General features: G+C 51.8%; 2 protein-coding genes across 9 annotated transcripts in view; one reads left to right on the top strand and one right to left on the bottom strand.

Moving 5' to 3' along the window:
- RABGAP1 (RAB GTPase activating protein 1) overlaps nucleotides 1–3,503 on the top strand; it is a 165,154-nt gene extending 161,651 nt beyond the window's left edge. For all 6 annotated transcript variants that reach the window (XM_040963469.1, XM_040963468.1, XM_040963470.1 and 3 more), the window contains 2 exons: nucleotides 1,424–1,621; nucleotides 2,192–3,503. In XM_040963469.1, the coding sequence (XP_040819403.1) occupies nucleotides 1,424–1,621; nucleotides 2,192–2,314 (321 nt within the window). In that variant the 3' untranslated portion in view covers nucleotides 2,315–3,503. The remainder of the gene's footprint in view (nucleotides 1–1,423; nucleotides 1,622–2,191) is intronic.
- A 10,128-nt stretch (nucleotides 3,504–13,631) lies between these two features.
- The window catches only part of LOC121145117 (spermatid perinuclear RNA binding protein), a 129,326-nt gene continuing 123,612 nt past the window's right edge, over nucleotides 13,632–19,345 (bottom strand). For 2 of the 3 annotated variants that reach the window (XM_040963860.1, XM_040963859.1), the window contains one exon: nucleotides 17,856–18,490. In XM_040963860.1, the coding sequence (XP_040819794.1) occupies nucleotides 18,414–18,490 (77 nt within the window). In that variant the 3' untranslated portion in view covers nucleotides 17,856–18,413. Of the gene's footprint in view, nucleotides 15,205–17,855; nucleotides 18,491–19,345 lie in introns of those variants that run through there. The other variant, XM_040963861.1, reaches the window with a different exon arrangement.

The raw sequence follows: 19,345 nt of genomic DNA, 5'->3' as shown, positions 1-19,345 counted from the left end.
GTCGTGTGGGGCTGATATTACGCTAGTTAGTTAAGGTGCTGCCTCAGGGGTCTGTGTCCTGCCTGTCCCCCCTCCCCCCACCACCTGCGCCGAGCGAGCGGAGGACAGCCACGTGCTTAGACTCCTGGACGCCCTGTGGGAGCAGCAGAAGCTGCTGGCTCCTGGCTTCAGCCTGGCCCATGCTCAGCTGTCGCTGCTCTCCGGGGAGTAAACCAGGACGTTTCTCGTCCCTCTCCCTCCTTCTGTCTCTAGCTCTGCATTTCAAATAAGCAAAGTCTCTTTAAAAAGTTCCTCATTAGCTGCAGATAATGTCATCATCATTAATACTTCTGCATATATTACCCTGTTGGCTTTGTTCGTTTTACTTTAATGTCTGGAGTTCATTCATGCAACAGATGCACTTTTTCCATCTTTGCATCTAGAATTGGGACTTTTAACAATGTGGTTTAATTGGTAGCTGCTTTCTGTTGTTGTTTTAAGTATTTCTTTTTATTAGAAAGGCAGATTTATAGAGAAGCAGAAACAGAGCTCTTCTGTCCACTGATTCACTCCCCAAATGGCCACAATGGCTGGAGCGGAGGTAATCCAGAGCCAGGAGCCTCTTCCGGGTCTCCCACGCGGGTGCAGGGTCCCAAGGCTTTGGGCCGTCCTCGACTGCTTTCCCGGGCCACAGGCAGGGAGCTGGATGGGAAGTGAAGCAGCTGGGACATGAACTGGCGCCCACATGGGGTGCTGGTGCTCACAGGCAGAGGATTAGCCAGGTGAGCCATTGCCTTGGCCCCAGTGGTTCACAAAATGTTTCTTGGTGCCAGCTCATTTTGACAAATTTATTTTTCCCTGCAGTTTCACCCCTATTCTTAATTTCCCATGTTATAAAAAACTTATCAAAAACTTTACACTGTGCCATGTATAAATGGCACAGTGATTTTTTTTGAAGTATGATACTTTTATTTGAAAGGCGGGGTAGAGAGGGGGAGAAACAGACATTTCATCTGCCGGTTCATTTCCCAAGTGGCCACACCTGCTGGGGCTGGGCCAGGCCAAGGCCAGGAGCCAGGGGCCTCATCCAGGTACCCTCAAGTGGATGAGCCATCTTGCACTGCTCTTGCAGGCACGTGAGCAGGGGCTCGCCTGGCGCCCTGTCGGGATGCGCAGGCTGCAGGTGCAGCCTAAGCCCCGGCCACAGTGCAGGGCCGGCACAGAGATTCTCCTGGCCGCCCGTTGTGGGTGCTCTTTTTCTGATCCCCCCTTTTCCTGCAGCAGGACGAGCTACAGTCATCTCCAATTCCAGGTAGCCACACCGGTGGCTCATTTGTACGTGTACACACCGAAGTTACACTTTGGGAGCCATGAGCACCTCAGAGTTGGCGCTCAGGGCCTCATGCCGAGTCAGTGCCTCCTCATGTCTGACCTTCCCTTTCAGCAAAAAGTGGACGACTGTGAGCGCTGCCGGGAGTTCTTCAGCAAAGAAGGGCGTGTGAAGGGCGTCCGGCCAGCCCAGGAGGTGTCAGACCAGGATGCTGATGAGGAGAAGGAGCTGCTGAGGAACCAGCTGAGGGAGATGGAGCTGGAGCTGGCCCAGACCAAGCTGCAGCTGGTGGAGGCTGAGTGTAAGATCCAGGTGAGAGCCAGGGGCTTGGGGCCCAGAAACTTCCGGGCGGCAGGGGCACGGGTCATCGGGATTGGGGTTCCCGTCAGTCCCCAGGGGAAGCAGCCTGAGCCTTGGTTTGTCTTGTTTTGAAACGAAGGTCTAAACTGCACCCGGCCTGTCCTGAGGACTTGGGATTTTGTCATAATGAAAGTTACCACCAGGGCTGGGACAAAGAGCACAGGCTCGGCCGGCTGCAATGGGCTCTCCCCGGGGGCTGCTCCCTGCCACCCCGTCAGCAGGGCAGGGGCAGGGTCAACTCCAGAAGCTACACCCAGATTGGGGGTGCAGGAGCAAATGTGGGCTCCACCGGGAAGCTCCCCGAACACCAGGCTTACATGCTAGACTCCAGATGTGCGGGTGGCAAGTTAGGACGCGGAGTTAGCGTGTTTGCTGCTTCCTGCTGTGCACAGGAAGTAGGCCGGAAATGAGCCTCAACCAGGAGAGCTGCTCGGACCTTGGGGCACTTTGACAGGAATTTCCAGAGCCCCAGCTTGGGTCCCAGCTGCACCTGGGACAGCCGTGGCCTTGTCCCCCTTGTAGGACCTGGAGCACCATTTAGGCCTCGCCCTCAGTGAGGTGCAGGCAGCCAAGAAGACATGGTTCAACCGAACTCTGAGCTCCATCAAGACGGCAACCGGGGTCCAGGGGAAGGAGACATGCTGAGCACCGCTGCTGCCCCGACTCCTCCTCGGGACACACAGCACCCCTCGATGCCTTCTTCGGCCGGACGTGTGATTCTGACATGTCCCAGGACCAGAAAGGACTGAAGTGCGGCCTGTAACACATGTTGGTAGGTCCCTGGAGTTCACCGAGCAGGCAGCCCCTGGGGCCGGCGCGCCTAACTACTCACACCCCGAAGTCACTCCTCGGCGTGGCCCCCGGGCCTCAGCCCCACCCAGCCTGGAGGTTGGGGTTACGTTATCGGAGTTGGGGGGGTCCTTCAGTTGTGTTGGGCTTTTTTTCCTCTAAACCCATCATTTTTAAAGAAAATACACACACATATATGGGGGTGGGGGAGAGCGGGGATCCTTCGCTGCTTCAGCCCCGCGCAGCCCAGGTGGGCTGGGGACACACCTCGTGTGCAACAGGAGGGTCTCCGCGGCGCAAGCGCAGAGTTGGTAGACCATCTGATGCACAGGTTTTCGTTTGGCATCACTCACATCTCTGATCAACTCTATGCAACTCTAGTAGTTTCTATTAATGTATTGGAATTAGTTGCCAAAAGGCCGCGACGAGCCTGGGGGGCGGGTGGCCACGGACGGACCGAGGCAGCTGCTCACTGCGCGACGTGGCCCGTGGATATTCATGTCAGCACTCCCGGTGCCCGCGCCGAGCACCGCGCTGCACACGGTAACCACGTGGTGGCTGCCAGGCCGTGGGCGCTGCCCCGCGCCCGCGGGCTCAGACTCCCTCACTGGAAGGGCAGCGTGACGAGGGAAGGCCACGCTGTGTGACCGGCTCAGTGCGCGGCTTCGGCCGTGGCCAGCTGTGACCTGGAGGTGTGGTACCTTTACCAGTTTTTTAAAGCTTTTAATTTATGTGGTGATGTGCTGACAGACCGTCTCGCGGACGCTTCTGCCCTCGCGCTCCCCGTGGAGCTGCCTGGGGAGGCACTGGTTTGTACATACACCGGGTGTTTCTGTCTCTTCTTGTTGACTATACTAACGCTTGCTGCGGTCATCTGTGAGGAGGGAGGGGACGAGTGGCAGCCCCCCCGCCGCTTGCCGTGTCCTTGTTCAGTCACGAACGACTGTAAGCCCGTCTAATGCTAGGTGCGTGGATACTGTGCTAGGGTAGTTCCAGTGTGTCCAATTGATGAACTGAGATATAAACAAGTAAAATTGTATTACTATTTCTTCTGTTGGTTTTATTTTAACAGCATATTCATTAAATATTTTGGTACAAAGAAAATATTGTTTATATTTGCTTTGTTTTCTTTTTAAAGATTTTTTTTATTGGAAAAGATCAGATATACAGAGGACAGACAGAGAGGAAGATCTTCCCTCCATTGATTCACTCCCCAAGTGGCTATACCAGCTGGAGCTACACTGATCCGAAGCCAGGAGCCAGGAGCCTCTTCCAGCTTTCCCACGCTGGTGCAGGATCCCAAGGCTTTGGGCCATCTTTGACTCATTTCCCAGGCCACAAGCAGGGAGCTGGATGGGGAGTGGGGCTGCCGGAACTAGAACCGGCGCCCATATGGGATCCCGGCGCTTTCAAGGTGAGGACTTTAGCTGCTAGGCCATTGTGCTGGGCACTATATTCGACTGCTTTATAAAAAAACCTAGTTGTATCATTCTGCCCTTTGCCCTCTCTCCACCCCACAAGAACAAGGGGTGGCTGAGGTGGCTTGGCCAAACAGGGAGATGCCTCTGCCCACCTGGGCATTCCAGGAGCCACGCTGCACATGGACAGAGTGGCCATGTACCTCAGTGGTCAGTCGGAGGGCTAGTTTTGGGTCCCAGCCCCTCTGATCTGCACACTGGGAAGCTGCAGGCCATAGCTCGGCATGCTGGGGTCTGCAAACCGAGGGAAGGCCAGGCAGCTGGCCAGCGAGGCCAGGGAGGGAACAGATGAGCAGGCGGGGAAAAGGCTGACTGAGGCTGGGAGGTGGCCCTCGCCTAGCGGACAGTGCGTCAGTCTTGGGTCTGGGACCACACTGTCTCAGCACTCCGCTCCCTGCAGTGGTCTCTTCCACCCCTGTACCCTTCTCTGTGGCAGGAGCCAGTGCTGCTTTCCTCACCCCCCACCGCTCCTCCCTGCCCGCAGGTCCTCAGGCCTGACACGGCCTTCAGATGCAAATAGGCCCAAGGCAGACCATGGCTGCATGTCTACAGGAGAGGAAGCTGGTGAGTGGGTTCTGCATTGCTGGCCAGCCTGCCCATCCTTGTCCATGCCCAGGGGCCCCAGGTGCAGGAGGGCAGGGACTTAATACATGCCCCCACACTTGCAGTGGGAGATGCTGGCCCCAAGATGGGCATCACCAAGTCACGTGACTCCCCTCTGGCTCCTGCCTTTAGGGAGGTCCTGTGGGAAAGCTGAGCCCGGCCACACCTGTAACACCTCAAGGGACAGGTGCACAAGAGCCGGGGGGCACTGCTCAGATGGGCACCGTGGCCATGGTCTGCACCAGCCACCAGGAGATGTATTGGTGGGAGGAAGGCATTGTTAGCCAGCTAGTTGGCTTCAGGGACTGAACCAGACCAAATGTGAGGATGAGGGCAGGGTTGGGTGTGGCATAACGGGCAGCCAGGGAAAGTGTGAGCCAGACCTGCAGGTAGATGAGTCTGACCAGAGGTGAGAACCAAGACGGGTTAGTGGAGACACCAGGAAGCTGGCACGGCCTGTGCCCATCGGAGGTGTCTGGCCTGGCAGCCTTAAGGGCCGTTGGACTCTGTCTTGTGTACTGAGCCCATGTTGGGGGATGTTCATGCCACATGAGGTCTAGTTGAGGCCTGGGTACCACCCATTCAAGGTGGAGCAGAGGGGCAGGAGGCCCTGGTGGCTGAGCAAAGAATGAAATGGGTGACAGGAGCTGTCCTTGGGCACGTTGCCCGTGCCTTGTCCCAAAGCGGTGGGTGGGAAGCAGCAGAGACTGTGAAGCGACATGGGGCACAAGAGTGGCTGGAAGAGCAGCAGGTGCCAGCCCAGGCCTGGCCACATCTCTGCCCACTGGCATTCCCAAGGCCTCTCCAGTGCAGTGGGGACATGTGAGGCACGCCATGAGCCACACCACTGTTGGGGGGGGGGAACCAGCGCCCCAGAGGCAAAGGCTGCAGTCCGGGCCAGCTGTCCTGACCGCCAGTGCCACTGGGGGGCTGAACGCTGAGGACTGAGAGGGACAGCAAGCTGCGGAGCTCCTGTTCTGGCAGAGCTAGGCCGGCAGGTGACCCGGGCTCTCTGGGGGCCACTCCGAGACATGCCTCAGAGTGGCCCCCAGATAGTTGACACGGCAGGGTTCCACTACCATTGAACGAGGCACTCCCCACCATCCCTCCGGAGCTGGGATTTCACCCTCCACTTCTGACACAGGAGAAGAGCAGCATGGCAGCAGGTCCCTGCCCCTCGCCCTGGGCACAGAGGAGCCTGGCCAGGCCTGGGCTGTGGCTATGCTGAGTTTTGGGGGAGGGATCCCGATTGGGGAGGCAGGGGTGTTGTCATTGTGACCCCACTGGCCTGGAGGTCTGTCCCATCACATAATCTGCTTCTTCTTTCCCCACCCTAGTTCTGCCTCAGTAACCTGTCTCCTGGAGCCGAGCCCTGGCCCAGGCATGGCTAGAGTCTGGCCATCCCCACAGAGCCCTGTGGATGCAGCTGGCAACAGCTGGGCACTCAGTGCAAAGCAGGGGTGTACAGGAGATGGGGAGGGGGGCGTGTAGTGCATGAGGTGTTCCTGCTGTCCAGTCACCTACCTGAAGACTTCCCCTCAGACCACTTCCCGGGGCCAGCGGCACCCGTCTTCATCCTCCGGGATTGGCCAAGGCTCCTCGTGGTCCCGGGACCACCTCTGGTCTTAGGAGTCAGCTTCCTGCCCTCTAATGTCGCTGCATTGCCAGCACAGGGAACAGACAGGAGGACAAGAGCAGGCGTGGGGAGGTGTGTAGGGGACAAGCCCCTGGTGGCGTCTGGCCCTGGGATTCCACTCACACATGCTCCGCTTCCTCTAGGCCGCACCCTGAGTAGACTGTGCACCAGCTACAGTTAAGGGCCATGGCCAAGGGTGTCCGTCCACCTCGGGCCCCTGTGCAGCCAGGAAGTGCGCACTCCTCCTCCTGAGCTCGAGCTGGGAGTGGCTGACCCTTCCAAGGGTCGTGGAGTCCCGTGGGTCACGCACACAGCAGTTAGTCATTGCTGTTGAAGACACAAGCGTTTATTTCTACTCATCCAGACGGGGGGAAAGAAACGCAACATGTCAGGGCATTCCATACAAACGCAGCCGACAAAGCAGGGGGCAGAGTCTGTCGCAGAGTCTGGCACTCGATGCGTGGGGCCCAGCCACGGCGTGGGCAGCAGGCATGAAGGCACCGCCGACAGTCTACACGTGCAGGCTGCTGCGGAGCCCGGGCCAGCGGCGACATCCCGACGCGCACGTGCCCAGAGCGGAAGGACAGTCCATGGTGGTCAGGGGTGGGGGGAGGATTTCCAATGTTTTTACATACATAACAAAGTTATTGCCAAGGACTTTGCACTGCAAATTGTACTATTTACACTTGTGTATTCAGAAAAAGTTGATTTAGATATGTAAAACAGATTCCTAAAAACTAACTTGGCCATTACTAGACCAGGCGAGCTACGGCAAGAAGGCAGCAGTCCATGCGTAGCCGTGCAGCAGCAAAGGTTTCTTATGCACAACCACATGGACTCTCCCGAGGCCCTGCACTGCTGCCCCAGGCTGCCAGGGGCGAGTCTAGACTTCTGACAAACTCCACCCTCCCACCATGGGGAGGGTGGAGCAGGATGGCCCGCAAGGGGCCATGGCCAGAGGGTCTGAGCCCTGCACCTTGGCCCCCTTGGGTCGGACCCCATGAGCCTCACTGTCCCGTGAACTGCACTTGCCCCACTTATGGCACCTCAGGCATCCTGTCTTCTGATGGAAGTAGCTGCTTACAGGAATCTTTCAGACCAGTGGGTCCTGGAGAAAGGCCTGAGTTCAATGGGGCTTTCAGGAAAGCAGATAAACACCACCCAAGCCTGAAGTGTGTGTGTGCCCCAATGGGGGCTCCCAAGTGGACCATACGTTCCCTTTGCCCATCCAAACCCCTGGGTGCTGAAGGGAGATGCAGCACAGAACCCCACAACCCCTTGGTTCCCAGGAGACCACAGGAGGAGGAGCCTGTCTCTGGCTCCACTTCTCCCAGCCATGGCAGGAACCACTGCTAAAAAGTCACCATACTACATGAGTCAGGGGAAAAGTAGCACTTGACACCGCTTCTAAGGAGTTGGGGTACATAGTGAAGTCCACCTGATTACACTGCGCCTACCTGAGTGGATGGTGCTCGGGGCTGGGCAAAGGCATGCATCCCAGGGCAGCCCTTCTGGCCGTGCACATCCAGTGAGAAGGGAGGTATTGTGGAACTAGAGCCATTGGGCTGACTTTGCTAACAAACAGGCCCTGGCTGGAGGCACAGTCCCAGTGGCATAGAAGTGGCGCAGGAATCAAGGAGCTGCATGGGAGTGGGTCCTGCCACTGACCCTTCTGAGCTCAGCCTGAACAAGGGCAGACTGTAGAAGCTTCCTGGAAGAGGAGGAAAGTCAGCACTGCATCCCAGTGGGGGACGGAGCTGTGGACAGCCTTATCTACTGGAAATTCCCACCCCTAGACCTTGATTCATTCCCACAAGCAACAAAAAGTTAGAACCGATTATAATTCCCAGAACAGCAAACAGGTTAAAGACAAAAAAGAACCCTGCGGCCCTCACGTTTCCCACGGCAGGGCTAGGGCGGCCCTGGGCCTGGCTGCCGGATGCTGGCACCGAGTTAGCTGAGGCAGAATGCATTCCATTCACCAAAGCAAAGGCTGAGCCCCACGTGTGCCAGGCTACAGTCGGCTCTTTTCCCTGCATGAATCCAAGGAATTCTCTAGCAAATGGAAGTGCTGTGGAGATAAGAAGTTGCATGTGTGCCACCGGAAAAATCAAACAGCACAACCCCAGGGGGTAGCCAGCGCCTAGAGGGCAGCCCTGACACATCACAGGCCCCGCTTCTGAGCGACCCAGAAGCCCCTGGTGATTCCCAGAAACAGCACTCACGATCTCATTGAGGGCCGACAGCTGCTAGTTCCCCAAGTCCTTCCTGATACCCAAAAGCCCATGCTGACAGGGCACTCCTTGCTCCGGGCCCCTCAGCACAACTGCCAGGCCTTGCACCTGCTGTGGCGCCCAACACTGCCCTCTGCCGGTGAGACCTGCATCTGCGCACAAAAGGCTGCAGCCCTTTGACGTGGCACACCGGTGAAGCAAGGAGGCGAGCGGCGCCTGTTCCCATACACCCACGCTCCAACCCCAAGCGAGATGTGAACACACACTACAGGATAACGAGAGGAAATCTGAAGACAGGACTGCACCAGGCTAGTTACGGGTGTCGCAGCCCAGCTCTTACCCACTCTGGCACCCTGCAGGCCCCATTCATTCATTGGCCAAGAAGTTCAGGTGACAGTGCAAGGTGTGTGATGCACACTGGAAGCCCTGGTGTCCCACCAAGCACACTTGAGGGGTCCTCAGCACACCCCCGGGCTTCTCACACACATGTGCAACCACACGGAAGTTCTTGTCCACATGGCTGAGCCTGCTCCCCTTCCGGATACACAACTCCAGAGCTGCCGCCGCCGCGTCCCTTCAAGCCCGCCTGCCCTGCACCAGGCACAGGAGCCTTGGTGCATGGACAGGGGTCCAGGTGGCACACAGCCAGGCTAAGGAGGTGGCAAACCATACTCTGGGTTGCATGAAATGTCACCTGGCCCAGGCCCGTGCGCTGACAGCAGCAGCTCCAAAGCCCTGCAAGTTCCGGAGGGAACAGGGAAGCAGGACCAGGCTGGGGCCATCAATGGAATCCACACACACCGTCAGTCTCTCCTCACTGTCCTCCTGCTGTCCCTCAGCCATGTGGCTGTTCCCTGACCTCCCAGAATCAGAGCCTACCTGCCCCAAGGCACTGAGCTCTGTTCACTCGCAAGGGACTGCTCTAACTCCCTCCCACCCGCAGGCCCCAAGTGTGCAGCTCAGTAGGAAGCCTGGGAAGCGGCTCTGCCCCGGGACCCTCAGACTCAGGGTGGCACATCCTGACTGACACAGTGGCCTGCTGCCTGGTACCCATGCCCAAATTGAAAGCCTCAGTTGTCTTCTCTAAGTGCCTCCCCACAGCACAGAGAAGGTAGACCTCAGCAAGCGACGTGAATGCTTTTTCAAGAAGCCTAAGGGCACTGACACAGGAGGCGTGCAGTCAGCGGGCACATTGCCCACGTGGGGAGATGCTGCCAACACCACGGTGCTTGCTCAGACACAGCCGGAGATCACCTTGGCCTCCCTTCACGGCAGGCATCCTTTAGTTCACATTGCCTGCTCTGCTCCCCACAGACTTTACCTTTCTAGAACAACAAGTGAAGACAACCCCTTCAACACCTGTTGGAATTAGCTGGGGTTTCCCTGTTGAGGGCCTCCGTGCCCTGGTCCCCTACCTGCCTCCAGGTACTGCCGACAGGCACTCCTGGAAGTGCCTCCCCTGCTCTAACCTCCGAGGGCCTGCTGGGCCAGACAGCTGGGGTACCACCCGACACTCCCTAGGGGCGGATGCACCAGCGGGGATCCCAGTCTCTCCACTTGGAGCCACGTGACACTCTTGGCAGGACAGTCACCAGGCCCGAAGTGGACATGGCTGAACAAATAATAGTTCTCTCCCACAAAGGTCGACTAGGCCCCAAGGTACCTTCCAAACAGCAGCTAAGGAGTCAGCAGGCGGCTGCTGGGCCAAGGGACAGAATACAAATGGAGACCATGGAAGCCATCCCATGCACAGCTAGAACAAATGGGGTGCCCAGGTCAGGCCTGCCCATCAGGCCCTTTGTCCAGGAGCTGGCTACCGCAGCTCTTTCAAAGCACCTTGGGAAAGAGTGGGCCTGGAAAGACTGGATTTCCGGAGGGAGAGGGAAGGGCCAGGGGGTTAGGATGAATCCCAGCAAGTGGGGCCACTGCAGGGGTGTGGCTGGTCACACGTGGGCTCTACTGCTCGCAGTGATATGCTTGCGGGCACATCCGGGGACGAGGAAAATGTCCAGATGACCAGCTGTGGCCAAGTTCCAAGCTGCGCACTAAGCAAGGGCTTGCACTAACCCTGCAGCGTGCAGAGGGCTACCTGCTGTCTGTGGCTCAGAGCTCACTACTTAGGAGCCGCAATGTTTTGTTGCAACAAGCAGGTCTGGAGCGCTCTGGGGCTGCAGCTTCCCCATCAGTGGAGGGAGACAGCCACCATGCCCACAGTGCCGTTTAACCAAGGCGCTCCCATGACGGCAGTACTGTGCAGGCGCCAGGGCTCAAGGCAGCCAGCTGTTTTATGCCATCTCAGGTATGAGGGCAGCTTGCTCAGAAACTCCGCCAGCTGCCAGAGAAGCTGACATGGGGCAAGAAAGATCGCCCAGAAAGGACTCTGTCTGACTCCTTATCCAGTCACTTCAGGGGCTCATCTGGCATTAAATCAATAAAGGAGTTGGTGCAGTGGCTGGGTCATGGGCAAGTGCCCAGGAGCAACTCACCGAGACAGAGCCAAGGGAAAGTAGTGCCCTCCAACGGCAGCCACTGCTGGTGCCAAGAACAAGCCTGGAATGGGTCCCTTGGGCTCTCCTCATGCCACCAAGCAACACCACCCTCCACTCGCAGCCCTTCCACACACCAAAGCCTCAGCAGCCTTCCTTGAGCGTCACTCTGGCAGGCCAGGTGGGCAGTGTCCACTCAGAAAACAGGTACCTTCATCTTCCACTGACAGTCCAACCAACCAGTGGCAAAACACTTCACACACAGGCTGCTCTACTCATACAGCCACTTAGCGCCTGCATCCATGCATTCCATCAGGCTATGGGAACCAGTCTAGGACAGCCTCACATTGGAGGGCCTGAAATACAGTTTATTTTCTGGACTCTTGAGTCCATAATAGAAAAAGGCCTTAGCTATGACAGAGCCGGGCTTCATTCCTGGCTCTAGCACTTAATTGGAAACATTACTTTATCACCTCTGAAAGAGAAATCCCCACCATCATCAAGAAAGCTGTTTAAGAATTAAGTTAGAAAGTCCAATGATCTGGACTTTTCCAGTTCTCTGTGGAGCTGTTAGTAATTGGCTTCCTACCTTCCACAAAGCCCAAGACAAAGTTTTGGTGTTTTGGTATTTTTCTTGCTCTACCCCAAAGCAAGCTGTCTCAGCCCAGGGCTCCTGGCGACTGCCCAAAGACCCTCTGCTCCACTGTGCCAAGGGACCCCAACACAAAGCCGAGACAGGGCGGCTGGTGGCGTGAAGCCAACATCCTCACAGCATGTAGGCTGCTCGCAGCCCCTCCTTCTGGCCACCTGCCTCCGGCAAAGGGCCTGACAGCCACACTCTGGCTGCCTGGGCCAACCAGGATCCCTGCTCCCCACTAACTGGCAGAAGCAGCACTACCCATTTGCAGAATGGCTGAGCTGTAGCAAAACCATGAGCTCCGCAGAAAGTGCTAACAATCAGGATGCTAATGAATATGTGGCTCAATGAGGCCAGGCTTCTTCCCCACAGCCTGAGCTGGGCAGCAGTGTGCACCCCTCTGCCAGGGTATCAGAAACACCTCTGAGTCGCCTCCTGCAAGGGCCCAGTCCTTGTCTGCACAGAGTGTACACAGGTTTCTTATTGGAACATTTTTCCAGTTCTGCTGTGCTCTCCAGGGAGCCTGCTGCTCCCAGGGGCTTTTGAGGGTGGGCAGAGGTGTGAGCCTGCAGTGGGCAGTAAAGCATACGCCTTGTATTCTGTCCAACAGTGTACACTAACTACCCACTTTATTACATTGAGCAGCAAATTAGCAAACTCTCGTCTAGGCAGACAGATGGACGGAGCCTTACCACCCCCCCACCCCGCCAAGACTGACATGAGGGAGGAGATGTCCTCACAGGCGAGTACTGATTTCTCCCCAGGATATCAAGGGAAACCAACAGAGCAGCTGCAGGAGCTCCCCGGCGCAGCAGCCAGGTCCACAGGCTCCAGGCCCACTCGTGGCCTCTTTTCCAGTTCTCTATGGAGCTGTTAGTAATTGACTTCCTACCTTCCACAAAGAATGAGCTCTGAGTGCTAAAACCAAACAGCAGACTGGATTTGTTGTTTTCAAATGCACTAGAAGGATACCGGCAATCAGCAGGTAGAGACTCTGAGTGCAGCTACCCTTCCACCCCTACCAAGGCTCCTAGCCCGTGGCAGTAGAGCAGCTGGTGACACACCTACAAGGCACTCAGCCAGGCTCCATGGCAGGCCCACCACACCAGCATCGCAGGGCCCTGGCTTATGCTTACTTGCTGTCCAACCCCTGGAATTAACAATCCTTTCCCAAAGCCAGGGGTTTGCACCAAGGAACCAGTAACAACCTCACCTGAGCAGGCCACGCACCTGCTTCTGAAACACACGTCAGCACAGCCACACCTCCCTCACAGCGGCAGCAACAATAGTTGTTCCCCACACCAAGTATTGCCCAGGCCATGTGATGTTTATTAACTACTCTCTCTAGTCCTTCAGTCGCCCCCATCCCCTGGTGCAGGAGGCTAGAGCAAGAGACAGACTTGGTTCAGACCCCCATGAGGTTTCTGTTCCCTATTTTTAGCTGTGGTATAAAGCTTACATAACCCAATCTGCTTTATGGTACTAATACTATGAGCCTGCACAGATCATTGCTTCAAGCAAGGATCAATGGGGGTTATTGGCCTGAAATGGAAATGTTGATAAATATACCTGTTCCTACAACTCCAACTCTTGGTTGGAAACAGCCTTTTGGAAAGCTGACATTAGGAAGAGGTACCAGCTCTGCTCTATGACGAACACAATACTGACACCCACCTGCACAGCTGTTGGCTCTGCTTTGCTATTGCTGTACCAGCCATCTCCCTGCCACTCCCCACCTACCCACCCAACCAACCCTGAGATGTCCAGGGCCCCTGCAGGGCCTGGCATCAGAGTCCTGCATGGCCCAAGCTGGCCACCAGAGAACCCTCCTGGCTGTGAGGAATTTCATAGCTTCCTCCTGAAGGAGACATGGGCACAGACGAATGCGAGTCAGGATGTCCTTAGCTGTGACTGTTCTCAACGCCCCTAGCTTTCAGGGCTCTGAAAGGGGACAGCAGGTGGAGTGACAGGGAACCTTCTTGGCTGTCTAGCTTTCCTCAGGCTATTACAGGTCGTCTTCCTCTAGCAAATAAGAAACCTGAACAGGAGAAAGGGATAATTAGCTACTGGCGGGTGTGCAAACAATCACCTTGTGCTTTGTTTTACTACTGAAAAAGGGGTTGGAAGTTTGTTGTTGTTTTTAAAAATTCATCTCTCTTAGACTTTGTTGGACAGAGGACCATGAATAAGAACCAGAGCAGGCTTCAGGTTCTCAAAACTGCCAGGGAGACTTGAGTGGGAAAGCAATCCTCCAGCCTCAGTGACGTTCAAGGGCCTGCATTATGAAGCATCTTACAAATGAACCACTGACCAAGTTAATACTCTTTTGCCACTGCTAATGTACTATTTGTCTCCCAAAGCAAGATGTTAACCAGAGGCTCAGCTCCACCGATGGGGTGTGTCAGCCTTCCAATGTTTCCAGCGGGGCCTGGCTGGCACACGGCCAGGCCTGGGCTGTGCTCAGTACCAGGCAGCAGCCCTCACAGGGCCTGTGACATCTGCCAAAGCCACAAGAAATGTACAGACAGATTCTGTATGGAAAAAAAGTTGTTCCAGCAACCTTAGCATTAGTAAGAAAAAGAAACTGCTACTTAGAAACCAATATAAAACCGTGAAATTCATTTTAATCTGTGTGTATGTACTCACATGCACACGTGATACACAGCCTCAGCGCAGGACAGCTAATCCATAAGGAGATGCATCTATGGGCACATGAGATGAAGTCAATCTTGGTCAGTGCTGGGCCTGGGCCTCACCCTCGCTTCTGCACCTGGGCTCAGCACGGCTGAGACGGGGTAACCTGGCTGTGGGCCTCGGCAAGGCAGCAGGGCTGCGAGGAGTCAGTTTGGTCTCTGCAGACTCAGCAGTCACCAGTCTGAGTCTCATCAAAGTAGGTTCTGCAGATGATTAGCTTATCTTGGTCAATTACGTATTTTTCCATAGTTACCTTAAGATTTTGGTTTTTTCCATTTTCTATTGCTTTTTTTTTTTTGGTATGGCTTCTTGCTGTTGTACTGGGGCATACAACACAGATCAGAGATTTTCATTTCTCAGAGAAGCTTCTCTCCTTGAGAAATTGGCACTTTGATCCTCTCCTGGGCAACTGCTCTGCGTGTGGATCATGCACATCTGTTAGCAGCAGCACTGTTACAAACCTTCCTCGCCTAGGAGATGCCAGTGCTTTGGCCAGTGCCCTGTCATTAAAACCATCTCAGGTGAACTGATCCTCCCACTGCACCTGTATGCAAACAGGTGCATGAGTGTAACTTATATACACGTCGCATCCTAAGTTTCTATACATACAAATATACATACATACATACACTTCACAGAAATGAAAGGATTCTCTTGACTGAAAAGCAGTTACAGGGGCAGTAAAACAAAAACTGAAAACAACAATTTTACATTTAGATCATAAAATCTATTAAGGAAATGTGATGACATAAGACCTAAGAGATCCAATTCATCATATATGATTGTCATATATGCATGTTGTGTTGATTATTTTTCTCTTTAATCAGAAAATAAAAGAGCTTACCTTTGTATACTGAGATCACAGCTTACAGTCACTATATCTCAGCCTATTTTATACAAGTGATATGGCTACGAAGGTCCGAGGAGAACGAGAATAAAGTGAGATAAACGTGCTGAAAACTGCTTAAAAGTATTAACCTGAAATACACAGAGGGTCCAACACCAGTTTTAAAAATACATTAGCGAGGTATTCCCAGCTCTTCAATTACTATAGGTGACTGATTCATGATTTTCAAACATTCACCCAAATTCTTAACAAGAAGACAAGACTGACAACAGCAAACTCCATCAGTGATTTGCTCCCCAGGTTAATAACTCAGAGACCACAACGACTTCAGGAACCTATCACGGACTCCCCCTGGCTGTCCGTCCACCTTGCACAAGCGGTGGCGACTCCTGCAGCCTGCGGGGCATAGCCCTGGCGGGCCGCCAGCCCCCACTAGAGAATATGGCTTCAAGGAGGGCCCATATTTCTGAGAAATCACAAGAATGCTAACTGACACAGTCAGGGATGTAACTATATTAAATTTATGTGCTAAAAAAGGTTAAAAACTGGTCAGCTCACACCCTAACTGTAAGTTCTCCATTGATCTGTAAACACTGTGATACGAGCCCACGCTAACAGGGGTAGAGTGCCGATATTGCTAAGTTTCCAAAGGAAGGTATTAAAACAGACACCGTGGCTTTGGACAAAGTATTGCTCTTCTTGACAACGCTCAATGATTGCTCTCAAAAAGAAGGTATCAGAGGAGTGTATCTGAAAGCCGGAAAGCCTCTAGGTGTCACATTGTTCTTAGGACCAGGACATAGAAATTGCCATTTCAAGCCAGACAACCTGATGGTTCTAGAAGTCAGAGAAGAAATCTTGAGGGCCCAAGTGAATAATAAATGGTGCGACGCTCAGAGGCTGGCAATAGGGGCTGTCAATGAAAAAACCACCTACAGCAAAGAAAAGAGCAGAGAAGCAAAACTTCACGTTAATTTCGCGCAATTTGGTGAAGCCAACAGCTTCATTTATATTTCTCTGCTCTTTCAGCTGTAAGTGGAATTTTCATTACAAAATGGAAGGAGGAGGAGGAAGAAAGGTCCAAGGGTGGGGGAGGGGACACTTGATTCATTACAGAATTTAAAACAGTTAAACTTGCATGGTTACCACTTCTAACGGAGGACTGACAGCTCGATTGTTTTAAGTAAAGCAGAGAAATGTAAAAGTTTGCAGCAACGGGGCAGGTTTACAACATGGTTAGTAACTTCCAACAAACAACAAAATTTAAAAAAAACAAAACAAAACAAAACAAAAAGACTTGGTAGAAACCATTTGAAATGACGGCCATCATGTTGGAAAACAGCACAGCTCCCCGGTCACCATGTGGACGGGTCACGAAGCAGAGTTAGCTACTTCAAAAGAATTTTCTAAAAAAGAAATCTCTGGAGAGATTCCAAAAAACCCAAATTTGATAGTTCAATTTCAGACAAAAGTACAGCTGCAACTGCCAATTAATTTTATTCCAGAAACAAAGAGGACTCTTGTAAACATTTAATTAATGAAAACTGGACACTACTAGCCATGCTTTTTCTTCTCAGTGATGGCTCTGTTTCATCCATAGGTCAGCAAAACAAATCAATGAAACATGAAAACTCCCAGCAGAAATAGGCCCTCTTGTTCATGTCTAGCCACTAATGCATAGGATGAGAATGGTAAGTTACAGCTATTCCAGCAAGTGACGAGGTTTTATTAAAGTATCACCCACCACCTCTACTAAAGACAAAAGGTCAAGGGGAAGGACAGATGACTTTGTACATCTAAGAAGAAGCCACACTAACATTTGTCTTATTTTGCCCACTTTACCCTCATTGAGTGGTCTCAAAGACATTGGGTTCATCAATTTGCCGTCTTCTAGGACACTCATTATTTTCCTTGGTGGGTACTGTTCAGGCCTGAGAAGCAGGACTCAACATGGAACAGAAGCGCCAGTTACCAACACCACAGGGACCCACACTGCTGCCCTCATGGGGGTGAGTACCTTAATGAAACCATTACCTTCTAGTAACATCATCGGCTTTCCATACAAGGTGAGAATGCAAGTGGAGGACTTAAGTCTGCACCCTTTTACAGAACAGCACAATGTCACTGGCTCATCCACTTCCACCAGCATCATCAGGTGTCTCAAAAATAAATGCTGACCCATGGCTGAAACCTGTCACTTTTCACAGCAGCACTCAACAAGAACTGGGACAATTGAAGAGCAAGTTTTTATGGGGACCCTGTTGCTGCTTTAGATTCTGATGCAATTGAAGAGGAAAGGAGACCCTTCCGTGAGTCCCAGAGAAATGGCTAATCTTCTATCTGCATGAAAAAAACCAGGAAGTGAACACATTATCTTACAGAGTGAAGAAGGCCACAAGAACAAGAGAGGGTGCTTGACTGATTCATTTATTCATTTATTTTCCTTCTTTCTTTTTTTTTTTTTAATTTTTGTCTTTTTTTTTTTTTTTGGAAACTTGGAAATTAGAAATCTAAAATAATCACAATTCTCCTTCCCCATCTCTGGATAGTGCCATCATTTTATAAGCAATGCTCAGGAAACAGAATATGACTTTTATCATGGGGATGCCCTTATACAACATGGAGTGTACCAAGGGCTTACAAAGTAAAGAGAATCACCTTGCTTTTTTTTTTTAGAAGTTTGCTTACAAATGAATGGGTTTTTAGGGCTAAGATAGCATTAGTTAGCAATTTCTTGTAATTTAATACCAAAACATATCAAAAATAATAAGCTAAAACAATATTCAAACCCATATTTTATTGGCTTTAATTACACACTTCAATATTTACAAAGTTAAAGTTTAAATGAAACTCTCTATTGTAATAAAAAAAAAAATAACTACAGCCCGAATTAAAGTGCCCGTGGGGCAAGTCCATGTCATTCAGCTTGAAATCAGTGACTGCATCAGGAACCAGGCAGTACTATGTGTTACAACAAAGCAGTTTATTTGTGATCAGTGTCTAAGACTCTATACATCCTTCACAAATTTAATCTTACATAATATGATACTTCTCTTAAAACTTAAACTTTGAACTGCCAGACTTATTTCTCTAGAACAGAAGGGCTGGTATAAATTATTTTCCAGAAATGAGGTACCGTTTCACAGAACTGGTTTCTTTTTGTTTCTTTTCAAGTTTTAGACAACTAAATTTGCATTTGTTAAAATCAAAAGTAGGAAAGATGTTCTTTACAAATAATTTTGATCAAGTATGTGTTCAAAGAAAGCAGGATAAAAAGGCTTTTCCTCTAACATTCTGTATTGTACGATATTGTTCAATAGGAATTAGCTTCTGTCATTTGCTAAAAGAATGAGTAGTGGGGAACAGGATATGTTGGGAATTTCATAACGGGTAACAGAACCATTCTCTTGGGTAAACCTACAGAGAAAAAAAAAAAAACGGAGAGGACTCCAAATAAGTTTAATATGCCAATAAAAATTTCAGGTTAAAAAAATATCTAACAGTAATTATCATTAACCTTTTCCAGATTAGTCAGTCAACATCTACCATTTTGGAAGAGACCCAGAAATCTCACAGATCTATCTTGAAACTGCTCTCAATATTAGATTTTCCACTCAACATTAAGATGGCTACATCATAGGAAGAATGCTATTTATGATATTTGAGCTGCCATGAATTCTACAGCTCAAAAGGAGTATTATTAATATTCTAAAGTCAGTCTAGAAACCTATAATGGTTTTCAATTTGGCACATCACATACTGTGGGAACACGGGCTTGTCAAGTCCAAGCACAGCTTTCTCTGCAGCCTCAGCTCCCCGAGCTCCACGAGGAGCCATGACCACGTGTTTATTTCCTTAATGACTGCTGCCAACATTGGCACAGTAAATCTGGAAAGACTAATTACTTTAATTTTGTAATTAATACGTTCTTGTGGCCTACAAACTTCTGCATACTCAAGCATGATTTGAATCTGCTCCTACTCCTATTCTAACATTTAACCTATGGAGAAATCACAAAGCAGCAACAGCAGGTATTCAAGAGCACCAGATGATCAGAGGGAAATTACCCCACATGCAACAGCTTTACAAAGGCCAAAAGACATATTTACCTTACAGCCAAAATAAAGCATCATTTTAGTAGGTTTGCATCACAGTAACATTTAAAATCCAAATCTTTTATGTGAAAAATGGGGGCATCCAATGTCACCAGCTTTGGAAGTCAGTTATATGGCACAGGGAAGAGAGGGGCCTTCTCACGTGGAGGCTCGAAGG

Source organism: Ochotona curzoniae, unplaced genomic scaffold, assembly GCF_017591425.1.
Source record: "Ochotona curzoniae isolate NIBS_2020 unplaced genomic scaffold, NIBS_Ocur_1.0 scaffold_3208, whole genome shotgun sequence".
In the NCBI taxonomy this organism is placed as follows: Eukaryota; Metazoa; Chordata; class Mammalia; order Lagomorpha; family Ochotonidae; genus Ochotona; species Ochotona curzoniae.
Note: the sequence above shows the minus strand (reverse complement) of the source record. Positions and strands in the feature narration are given on the sequence as shown.